This window comes from Hoplias malabaricus, chromosome 3 (assembly GCF_029633855.1).
Source record: "Hoplias malabaricus isolate fHopMal1 chromosome 3, fHopMal1.hap1, whole genome shotgun sequence".
In the NCBI taxonomy this organism is placed as follows: Eukaryota; Metazoa; Chordata; class Actinopteri; order Characiformes; family Erythrinidae; genus Hoplias; species Hoplias malabaricus.
In genome coordinates, this window is record NC_089802.1 from 16,590,462 (window position 1) to 16,603,205 (window position 12,744).

The 12,744-nt window shown below is 36.0% G+C and overlaps 1 protein-coding gene across 1 annotated transcript; it reads left to right on the forward strand.

Moving 5' to 3' along the window:
* Positions 1–7,831: 7,831 nt before the first annotated feature.
* LOC136690768 (uncharacterized) lies at positions 7,832–10,970 on the forward strand. Its single transcript, XM_066662742.1, has 3 exons — positions 7,832–8,158; positions 9,635–9,844; positions 10,617–10,970. The coding sequence occupies exons 1-3, from the start codon at positions 8,071–8,073 to the stop codon at positions 10,925–10,927; spliced, it is 609 nt and encodes a 202-aa protein (XP_066518839.1). The 5' UTR covers positions 7,832–8,070; the 3' UTR covers positions 10,928–10,970.
* Positions 10,971–12,744: the final 1,774 nt, after the last annotated feature.

Genomic DNA, 12,744 nt, shown 5'->3' on the forward strand with positions numbered 1-12,744 from the left:
TCAATTTATCCAGTATTCCAAAATTTCAAGGAGATTTCCAAATGTAACTGTGTTCTTGATTTTCCACTGGATGACCCATAGGTGCACTAGCCCATGTCTTGGATCATATAAAATAATAATGAGAATAATGATAATTTTCTTGTACACTTAATGGATTTCAGAGTCAGGATGGCAACAAAAGGTGGCCACAGACAAAGTCCAGGCATCTCTGTCCCCGGAAAGTTCCATCAGCTTCTCCTGAGTGGATACCCAGATGTTTCCATGCCAGCCAAGAGATATAATCCCTCCAGTTGGTCCACGGTCCACTCTGGAACATTCTCCCGGTTCACATCTTTATCAGATGCTGGAATCACCAACTGGCTCTTCTAAACGCAAATGAGCAGGTGTTCAATTCTGAGTTTCTCCTGAATCACTGAGATCCTTACCTAGTCAGTATGAGTGCATGCCCAGAAAATCACTACAGAGAAAACTCAGCTCCTTGTATGTGCAATATTTTACTTTCTGTCTTTACCCAAACCTCTTGACCATAGGTGATAATGGGGACACAGATCGACTTGTGTATTGAGAGTTTGTTTCATGGCTCAGCTCCCTCCTCATGGCAACAGTCTGATACAACATCCATATTACAGCATTTCTGCAGTGAGATACTTGCTTCACTTGGGGTAGGTTCTCACCACCTATATGAAGGGAGCCTGCCATCTGTTTCTAAGATATCACAATGGCCACAGACTTGGAGGTGATGAACCGCATACCAAATGCTTCACCCTCTGATGCAAACTGATCAAGTGCACACTGGAGGCAAATAGCAGAGATGACACCTCCCGAGCCCTCCCGACAGATGCCTTCCTGTCTTGAGCCATGCATGGTACATGGATATCAAGAACAGGACTGGAGACAAGGCACAACCCTCACAGGGTCCAACATCCATATTAATTAAGCCTAACTTGCAAACACGACCAATACTCAGAGTACCAGAATGGCTAGCCACATTGACCTTGGCATCAAATGGCCCCTGAGCATTCACACAGAATATTTCAGGGAACACAGTCAAGTACCTTGTCCAAATCCAAAAAAAAAAAAATGTATTGTGGAGCAGCAAACTCCCATGCCCCCTCAAATATCTGCAAGATAATGAAGAGTCAATATGTTGTATAACAGCGTGGGAAAAAATATACATATACTGATATAAACCTAGATTCAAACATTGAAGAGATTTTCCTTTCCGGAACCTTGGCATAGATGTTCTCAGGGAAGCTGGGACATGTGATGCTACACAAATTTGCACATATTCTTTGGTCCAATTTGTAAACGCATTCTCTGGTCCCGTTCTTACAGAGTGGTTCTTGCCCAAGGTTTGTTTCTTACTTTCATTCTTTAATTCATTTATTTTCTGTTATCACTTATCCAGTTCAGGGTCATGGTAGTGGAACAGGTAGTTTCACTGTTGCACAGTTCTAGGATTCGGTCTGTGTGCTCTTTTTTGACCCAAAGAACTGTGTTTCTTGAACTGGATCCGTTCGGGCTTATAAGAACCTTTGTGCTTTTCAGCGAACCAGCCTGTATTCACACCAGTTTTTGTGGAACCGAGGATACATCACAGAATATGTCATCAACAGAAAGCATTGCACAGTAGCTTTAAACCAAAGTGAGAAGATTGCTCCTTGATCATGTACAACTAGACATGCCCACAGATGTCGTCACGATTCATGCTGAAAAACCTACTATCCTTTGGTTCCCATGGTGAATAGGACTTTGAACGGGACTGGAGTGAAAAACGGGGTTCCGGAACCTATTTTTGTTGGTGGAAATGCACCGAATGGCTCAAAATTAGGTTAGTGAACTGGAACAATGCCTGTTGGTGGAAAAGCACTATATGAACAGTTTGGTATGTTCTCCCAGTTCTCAGAATGTGTGTGTGTATACATGGTAGTCAAAGCAGTCAAACTTCAAATGCCAAGAGAGGAAGACATTATGCATTCCGGTCTGTCATTGCATCTGAGCTCATGTAGAAAACAGCAGATCCTGCAACCTTGCTGCAGATACCTACAGATATATCTCCAGGGAAATCCAGAATGTGGCTCCATCCCTATACGCAGAGCTTTATTTAAAAACACCACCAATGTTATTTTTTAGCATTTAGAGTGGTGGTAAGACCACCATGTGCTATGGACAGCTTGTAAAACATTTAGGCATAATCTAATTTGGAGATCATTCAAATTATTTCTGTAACTAATAGTGGTAATTTAATAGTAGCAAGAAAAATATGTATGATGTCAAACAGCCTTATAATGCTGCATTCATAAAAGTGTCATTAATAAGGAATATGCATGTCATTCAACTCCAATGGAAAATATTTTATCATAGATTAAGTAAACTTAAGTAAGTAAAATTAAATAATAATGATTTAATTGAAAAATATTTTTGTGAGAGAGAGAGAAATGAATTCCTATGACAGTTTAACCCAAGATGCTGGTGTAGATGGGCCACAAACAGCTGCACACAGGGGTCCCCAATTACTTTTCCTCAAGGGCCACATCCAACCAACCATCGACCAGCATGTCATTCTCATACTATTTCATACAGTGTGGGAAAATAAATTTATTACGGTAATCATATTAAAACGATTATGATTATTATTAATTCTATGTATGGCCTAACTGCAGTTATTTGCTTTTACTCACCATTTGATTAGAGAAGAGACAGTGGCGGATTGAAGCAAGAGACCTGAATTTTGGGAGGTGCTCATTGATTGGTTCATTTTTTTCTTTTTCGCACAGTAGCGTTAAGCTCCAATCACACTGAGTTTTTTTTTTTTTTGCATTTCTCAATACAAAGTATGAGTACAAACTCCCCAGGACTGGAGGACGCTGTAGGGTTGCAAAATGCTCCAAAGTCTACAGGAGTATACTTGGTGCTTGGAAGAGTGTTAGTATTATAGCAGCAGTGATCACAACGTAATCTTCGTAAATTCAAAGCTTCCTCCTTGTTTTACTTTGAACCAATGAGCACAATGGGCCCTGAGTGACGCTCCAGGGGTCCAACACAAGGGGAGAGGTGGGTTTTGTTTTGTGACAGACTATTTAAAACATTTGATATTCAGAAAATGCTGTTTAACTTCAGAACACTTCAGTTGATTTTGGCAAGTTGTCTTTTTAGATCCAAGTTAATCATAAAGGGTAAAAATTGCAAGACTGTTATCCCCAACACCCAAATATGCATTAATGTATCACAAAATTGTTTGCATTGCACTCAGCACAGAAGCAAACAATGGCAACACACATGGAAATACCACCCGCAAATAAGGCTCAGTGTTTTTCAAAATTCAATGTCAAAAAATGACACTAAGAAACCTCCAGAAAAACTCATCTCTAACCACTGAACAGATATATTCCATTGCCAACGTAGTCACATTTTGGTGAGGTTGAATTTATGGATGGCATTACATTGCTACAATATACACATATCTATATTCTTTGTTCATCCATTTTATCATCTCCACTTTGATCAGTGTATATTTATTTTTAAACAAAGACTGTTCTCCTACACTATAGAAACAATAGTTTGAGTTTAATATAAACTACATAGAAACTAATCAGAAAATAGTATGTGAAAGTGTGAAAGATTAACCATCAGGTTTTGGTGTACTGTATGTCAATATCTATTACAATCAAATCACTGAATTACACATTCCATTATTTTAGACTTACCTGTAAACATATGTCATCCATGACAACAAGCTGATATGGGATTTTTCAAAAAAAGATCCCACTCTCAGAGTCCGGCTGTATTTTTTGCCTCTATGGCTTTTATGACGGCATTCCCTTTAAAGATATAGTAAACAATAAAAAGATGTAATTACAAATAATTATACATTTTTATATTAATTTATTTAATCCAAAATGAGCTTTTGCATTTCAGTTCCAGAGTTTCACTATATAATGTATAAGTTCCTTGTAATATCAGAGTATTTACAGAACTTTTAAATGATCCAAAATCTACTGCAAACCATACCTGTCAACATTTGGATTTAAAATTAAGGGATATTGGAATGAGGATATGTACACATGACTTACATGTCTCTTATGCTGGGCAAATTCATGATGGGAATACAAAAAAATATATATATTTTGAGTGTTGCTTAAATAAACCTAATGTAGAAAAAAATCTTTAAATTAGCTGTCAACACACCTGTTGCAGGTTCAGACATTGTTAGATGTTTTGTTCAAATGGCAAATTGCTTATTGTTGTGGATTATAATATATTTAATTTTCTATCATACCTACTCACTATTATGGTCTACATTATATGATTATAAGAATACTGCATATATTACATTAAAAAATATATAGCATTCGGTGCTTTTACTGCTCTAAAGACACTAGAATTTTCATCTAAAACAGACCCAAAGCATGTGTTTTTGCTTGTTGGGTTTGCTGCATATGAAACCTGTCAGCACTTGATTTTCTTCTTTTCCCCTGTTGGGTGCAGTTTGATGTTACAGTTACATATTGCCAATTTTAATTTAACTACTAGCTATGTATTAGGTACACCAAGGTAAAGGCATAATCATAAAATTCCTAATTAACGTATTAAAGAACGGTAGCTTACCACAACATTTTCTTAATGTCCATCTAGTACATAGAAGAAAAAAGCAATAAAGTAATATTTAAAACAAAAAGAAAACTCACCACACAAGGCCATCTGCGGTATCATTTCGTTTTTTCATCTTCATATCTTGACTACATCTTGGGCACTTGACTGTATTTGCTAGCAGCTTTCTTTTCTGCAGCCATTTGATGAGCTTAGTGTTTCTTCTACCAGGGACACGAATTAGAAGGTGTAATAATTCTCTGGTTAAGTTTATTACATTCACGTTCTAAACTAAAGCAGGAGAGAAACCCCGGCGTCCGTATCACCGATATAATGGAGAGGAGTGTAAGCATTATACATATTTTAAGAAAAGTACAAATTAATGGAACGGCACCTACTCTGGAGGTTTTTACAAACTGGGATAACACCAAAGACATCCAAGACCCACCCGAGCTTCATATTCAATTGGAAAGACAACCCGCCACTGTTTTACCAATCATGAAGTTTACCAATCAAAAAAAAGTGAGCTAGAAACTCTACGCCCCGCAGCAGAAGCGCGCCAAGTTCCTGCGGAGTGCAGTGAGTAGAATAAAACGGTCTGGCAAAGCGTCAGCAAAATATACCAGCGATGTATATGGTTAGTAAACGAGTGAAATTTGTGTCATAAGTTGTCGTAGAGTACACAACACTTTGAAAGTGTTTTCCCCTTTTCCTAACGTAGCTAGCTTAGCTAGTCTGAAATTGTAAACTCTCCAGCTAGTTCTAGTTCATTCTGACAGAGCTAGCTAGCTTTGGACATGATGGAGCGTTCAACACACCACTGTATACTACTGCTAATGTTTGTTTACTTTTCCATTTGGTGTGTTGTAGCTTTAGAAATGTTTTAATATTAGCATACACACTTTTAATAGTTTTTCATAAACTTTTCAATTATAATTATGAATTTATAATTATAATATTTGCTTCTAGCCAAGGGTATTTAGCATGTAGTTACAGCTTGTAGCATCCCAACTTATTTTAACCTCATTTCATTTTTGTCTTTTTTACCTACTGCAGAGGTACCTGCCCCCAAACATGTTCGGAAAGAAGTTTTAGAACCGGGTAGGTTAACTTAAATTTGCTTATTGTTAGCATAGCATTTGTCTTGGACTGCAAATCTTTATAGCTAGATTTGTGGAGTGAAATTCCTGCGGACTAGTTTGGCAGGTTTGGGTGCTAAATGAATTTTAATAATGTTGCCGGTAGATTTTTTAAATAATACAATAGTATACTGAGTAATAAATACATTTTAAACATATTTATTTATACCGCGACCCTGAAATGGAAAAGATGATGATGATGAAGATGAAGATTTATTTATTGGAAGCTTTTCTGAATCATTCTGTATGTGACACTTGGCTATACACTTTCTTTTTGTTTAGGAATACAGACAAGATTAGAGACAGTTAAAATATGCATTCATAAAAAATACAAAAAAAAAAAAAAAGACATAGGCTAAGATTGAGAGCTGGTAAGTTCTTGTTATCTCACCTGCTCTCATTTAGCATTGATCATTAGTTGTTAAGAGCTGATTTTGTCAGGCTAGTCTAATAATGACAGATTATAGTACCAATATAGAGTATTGAAATAAGATCAGATAAAGAGAGCCTGTTAACTGTATCCAGTGGTGTTGTCAGTTTCTTCACCTAGTTGATTTGTACACAGATGTCAAAGTTAACAACTGCAGCCAAATTACTTAACACTGCAGCATTAGTAAGACAACCTTTCAAGACGTGGTTCCAACAAGAGTAAAAATGCTGAATTGTTTAAGACTCACAGTCTGTGTAAGAATTAGCAGCCGTTCTTCTAAAACTATCAAAAATCCTTAGGTTAGTCATAACGTGGTCACCCAGAATTAGGTGAATTGTTCAAATAATAACACCATCATTAATAATAATAAAAACAATAATAGTGTTTTTTTTTTAAAACAATTTTAAATTGTTTCAGATCTACCCACCACCTCAGGGAGGAAAGCGGTGAAGCAGACTGCAGAACATGCTGATAAACGTACTGGCATTTTCTGTATTTCAGAGCAGTGTGATTTTTTTTAGTCAGTATAGACAGCTGTGGCCAGTTTAATTTAATATCACTTTATTAACTCCATGACATGTTTTTGTCCATTGTGACACACGTAATATATATATATATATAATTTTGTGTTTCTCACACTGTAGCAAAAACACCAAGACTTTAATACATGACTTCTTGTTAAAAATTTTCTCAGTACTCACCTGTTAAGTAAACATTAGATGAATCAGAGGTGTAACCACATCTAGGCATTCTTTCAAACTAAGAGGAAGCAAACTCAGCTAAGACAAATTTACTAGTTACGTGTAGTAGTTAGCTTATTTTATGCAAGAGTTGTTGTTGCTACTCACTCTCTCTGCATTGTTATAGCGCTCATAATTGCGCATTTTATATGGTCAAAATATACTTTTCCATTGACCACATAACGTTGTGCCACCAAATTATAACATATGGGTGGGAACCCTGTAATTCATTCTCTTGTTAAAGATTAAGATATAATGCACAAATGTACAAAGGAAGTTATTTATATAAACAGTTACTTGCTGAAATTAATTAGAGGAATTTTGGAAATATTGCTAGTATAATTGTAAAGGATGCAAAAGGTTACTGTTTAAATGTTTTCTCTTCATGTTTATGCCTTGTGCTAGTTAAGGACAATCATTCAATAACCACTGAACCTGTAGAACAGATGAAGGAAAGTCAAACTTGTATGTACATTTTCTCAGTTGATAACCTAGAAGACGGTGATATGAAATTAATAGGAGAACAAGTGAATTTGTATTGTGAGAAGATATTAACTTAATCTGCATTTTGATTTGCAAGGAAGCCAGTAGCTTTTTGTAGGAATTACTATATGTGTTTATTTTGTATGTTTATTCATGCTGGAAATAACAAATAGCAGATAATTTGACCTAATTTCACTCTTAAAATCAATGGTTTGCTTAATTAAAGGGTTCTTTGCAATATGAAAGTGTTCTTCACATTGATGGACAATGTGTTGTAGAGGGTTTGTTATAGAACTTTTTGAGAAGGGTTCTATATGGCACTAAAAAGGGTTCTTATTACTAAAAACTTGACATCGTAACAATAGCAACACACTGTTTGGTGCTACATAGAACATTTTTCAAAAAGGTTCTTTATCAAACCCTCTGCAATACATTCTCCATAAATTTGAAGAGCCCTTTAATCATACAAAGGGTTCTTTGAGTGTTCATGGTTCTATATAGAACCATTTTCTATTCTATAGGTCCCTTGAATGACCATCATTTTTAATTGTATACTTGACATGATTTTTTTCATTATGGTATGTTAGCAAAAAAACCTAAAACTGAAATTCCTGACTTTTTCTGATTTGATTTTCAAGCTGCTCCTACTGTCCAATCTGCATTTCAAAACGCAAAACAGACACCAGAGATGCAGAAGGTGAAGATCATTTGTCTGGAAGAAAAGGTTGCATCCTTAGTAGAAGAAAGAAATTATCTTCGTGAGAGGCTTGAGGACAGTAAGTATGCAAACTATGTAAATTATTGCGTTCTAAGTCAGCACCCTCAAAATGTGCATTCTACCTGTTTATAATATTCGAATATCTAATTCTAGCATGGCCTGTGCTACCTTGGGAGGAGGAAGGACACTGGAGTTAGGGTTGTGGGTTTCAACAGTCGTTTTAACTTTATTATCACACACAAAACAAAGAAACCAAACCAAAAAAAAAAACCTGCCATTTTTTAATGGCTTCTACCTAGACTTTTCTGTGTTTTCTTTAAACACAAGTGTTTTAGCTTGTCAGTATGTGCTTCTGTTGCTCTTACCTCTCTGCTTCTTTTAAAGGCACTCATGCTACCCAAGCCAAACCAGCATCAGCTGGCTCTCATTTAGGACATTGTGAGCACCTTAGCCGAGAGGGAAAGACCGTCCATTGCTTTGCCTCCATGTTGCCACCCCCAGTCTTCTTCTTGGCTTATAGGACAAAATGTCATACATTGTACGGTGGCCTTGCCGTGAAACTGGAAGCAAGACTCAGGAAGCAGTTCTTGGGGCTTGGGTGCCACTCATATCTCTCCTCATCTTCCCACCCTCTCTCATGGCTCTTATCCTCTTCTTGTCATCACTTGTGGCTGACATTCGTGCACAGGGTTATGTTTCATCATAGGAAATGGAGAAATTAGTCAGGCCAATTCAGTGATGCCACTTTTGAAGGTTTAGCTTGAGTTTATTACATAAGTAAACATGTTTGTTCAAGTTGTCACAAACACATTGCCAAGTATGTGTAGTTAAGACTTGTTTGAGAATGCAAAGATAATGAATACATCAGGCTCTAACCCAGCTTTATTGGTAACTAGTCTAACTACATTAGCTAGGTCCAGAAACAGTGAAAATATATTTCTCTGACAAAATAACATTTTGGCACATTGTTCATTATGGAGAAAATTCTTTGTGTAAAAGACGAAGATGAGTCCATGTCCAGAATTATACAGGTTAGCTGTTTCAGTCTTTACCTGAAGTGGGAGTCTCCGCCACACATCCAATATGAGAAATACCATTTCATGTATTATTTTTGAATGGTTAAACATATTTTCATGTTTTTGACATTTTTCTTTGCTTGCACTGAACTGGAAATTTGTTCATTAATCTTTGCAGATATTCGAATATCAAAATTAGTCAGAATGCACTGCCTTAATCATGAAAGCTTATCAATTATATAATTAACAATAACAATAATTCATAAAAAATGATGCAGAGAGAGAATCTTGCTGTTAACGTGTTACAGTTATTTTAATGGCATGTTTGCATTAAGAATTAAAATTGAAATGACCATTCCACTGCACATTTCTGAGATTGTGTTTCTAAAGTTGCATTTAGTTGGTATTAGTTTCATGAACTAAAGAATGATGCATCATAAGGACCCTTAATAATAGTAATAAGTGTAGATAGCTGGTTGGACAAAAACCCATTATAAATTAAATGCTTTCTGTCGTAGCTCTGAAATTGAAGCTAGGTGATTTGCATCAGCTCCAGTCATCTGCAGCACCTCAGCCAACAACTCTTCGGTTGTCTGCACCTCAGCATACCCCAACTTCTACAGACTCATCAGAGTCTTTTGATTCAGAGGATTCAGAGGCCTCACTCAAAAAGAAGAAGCAAAAGAAAAAGAAATCAAAGAAACTGAAGACTGATTATTTCAGCCGAGGTATGTTAACATTGCCAATAACTGAGCTATAACCAGAGGTGGGTAGTTTACAAAGTTCCAGATAAAAGGATTTGTTGTAATCACTTGGATTTTGTGATTAGCCCAGCAGGTACAATTCAGTAATAAAATCAACGAGGTAATAAAATACACTGTATTGCCAAAAGTATTCACTAACTTATCCAAATAATTGAATTCAGTTATTCCAATCACTCTCTGTGAATCATGCTTCTCCGTCTGGCGATCCAATGGACGAGTCTGAGTTTGGCGGTTGCCAGGAGAACGGGATTTGTTTGACTGCATTGTGCCAAGTGTAAAGTTTGGTGGAGGGGGATTATGGTGTGTGGCTGTTTTTCAGGAGTTAGTCTCTGCCCCTTAGTTCCAGTGAAAGGAACACTTAATGTTTCAGCACGCCACATTGGAAAATTTTGGACAATTTTTTGCTCCCAAATTTGTGGGAACAGTTTGGGGATGGCCCCTTACTGTACCAACATTACACTGCATACCAGTGAAGTAACGAGCTAATGCTTTTTGCAATAAAGTGTATCATAACTTCCACATGATTTCAACTACACACCTCTGGCTATACAACTTAAAATGCAAATGAGACACAGAACATACACTATTTTCTGGGATAGCATGCATACCTAGCATGGACTCTTTGTTTCAGTTTAAAAATGGGTAGAAGTCACTGTCATGTATTTTACAATTGTTTAAATCATAATTGTACATTGTGTGTGTGTGTGTGTGTTGGGTATGTTTACATATGTTTCAGTGAGAACACCTGAAGATTCCATCAAGCGGTACAACAAAGTTTTGGAGCTGGTGAAGCAAGGTTTGACGAAGACAGAGGCATACTGCAGGACACATGTGGACAGAAACACAATCGTTAACCAGGCCTCTATAGCAGAGTTGGCAGTGGTTAATCCTGAAATGTTCCGTGCCTTGAGAGTTAATTTCAAAAAGGGTAGCAACTTGCAAAAGTTTGCTAAGCTTTGTGAAGACCAGTGTTTACTTGAGCCAAATCAAACCAGGATAAGTGCACTGAAAGAGAGAGGGGATCTCCTTGACATTAAACGAAACTAAGTGCATTTGGAAGATTGTCTCTGAAAATAAATGTTTTATTTGATGGGTCTGATTTAAGTAAAAAAAATGTTTTTTTTTTTTTTTTTGTTTATTTTGTTTGAAGACAAATTCCCTTCATAATTCTTAAGAACCTACTGAAGGAGTTATCTTTTATTTTATTTGAAATGCAGGTTTTGTCATAGCCATAATCATTCACTGGTTTGAAGTAAAGGTACCATTTTCATGTTTATAATGCAGGCTTTGAATAAGTTACCTGTGATTTGTGTTTTATTGTTGGATGTTTTTTCACACGCATAAAGGTACCATTTTTATGTTTGAAAATGTACAGAAGGATTAGCCATAGTTTCTTGTTTAAAGATGAGTCTTTCTACCAAATAATTTGTGAAAGTTTACAGGTATTTTCTGTATAGTACAAGAATAACTTGTATGTGTTCTGAATGATAGATGACGTAAAAATTTAAATAAAAAGTAAAAAATGTTACATTGTCTCTCACTTCATTACCTCATGTTTTGTATTCTAAGAAACATATTTGGAAATAGTATTTTAGCAAATGCTAATAAACACAATGTTAACAGTTATTAGTGCATACTGTAAATTAATGATATATCAATATATTAACTGATGACTTATAAATATGTATTATGTCATGACTTTACTTGGTGGGGCACATAATCATATGTAAATGCAGTAAGTAATGACCTGTAGTGGTATTAAGTAATGAGTATTAAGGCATTTAGTCATGTGTAATTACATCTTGAATGTGGGCATTATCATTGGAAGTTGAAAATTGATTTTTTTTATTTTATATGAACAGTAGCACTTCTAAAGTCAAGAACCACATGAAAAAGACCTGAAACTGAACTCTTGTCATTGACATGGAACACAACACCAGAATGAACTATACATCAGAATGGTACCAACAAGGTAGGTGTGTAAAATGGTTTATTATAAATAAGGCACAACTTATTACACATACTATATGAACCATGAGGGCAAAATTTTGAGATATTTTTGTTAAACAGAAACAAAAACCTGTGACTAATTTTCCTTATGGTTATTTTTTCTGCCATGTTACTCTGTGTAAGTGGGTTAAGCTAATTATTTAATTAATTAATGTGGCCAATAACAACCCTAAAGTCAAGTGACGTTATATAAGTAATTACAAAACTCGTAATAAACTCATACTAATCACTTAATCACTGCTTATGTCCCTGCCTATAAATTTGCCTACATCAATGCACAAAGATATGTAACACACAGTATCCAAATAGATCCAATATGTAAAGGGTGTTAATTAATAAGGCAAGTCATAGTGTTAATTAAGAGATTGAATTAACAAGATGTTGATACTTAATATTTACCCTTGCTAATGGCGATTTATGTATGAGTAATATGGTCATTAATGTATATCCTTTGTTAGTTCCTGATATATTAAGCATTAATGTATGTATTAATATACTATGAGGAGATCATTCATGACGTATTATATATGCTTATTTGTGCACCCGCAGGAAGACTGACAGACAACCGAGAACAGGGGTAGACATGGGAGAAAGTGAAACACACATCTACACACACAAGAACCAACAAGCGAACACTGAAACAAAGGGAATATGTATACACAGAGCACTGATAAGGAACACCTGGGGACAATAATGAGAGGGCAGGACTACAAAGGAGACACTGACGAGAGGCGGGACTAGAGCAGAGACAAGAACAACAACCAGAGCCATGTGCTACATGTGCACATGGTGAGGAAAACAGACAGGATGTTACAATCATTCAGCTATACAAAAATATCCCCAAAATTTACACG

Bases quoted from the DNA above. Each gene is read 5' to 3' on its own strand.
- LOC136690768 (XM_066662742.1), top strand. From the start codon at position 8,071: ATGCAGAAGGTGAAGATCATTTGTCTGGAAGAAAAGGTTGCATCCTTA. The intron at 8,159-9,634 runs GTAAGTATGCAA...TTTCTGTCGTAG, and splicing joins TCGTGAGAGGCTTGAGGACA to CTCTGAAATTGAAGCTAGGT. The intron at 9,845-10,616 runs GTATGTTAACAT...CATATGTTTCAG, and splicing joins GACTGATTATTTCAGCCGAG to TGAGAACACCTGAAGATTCC.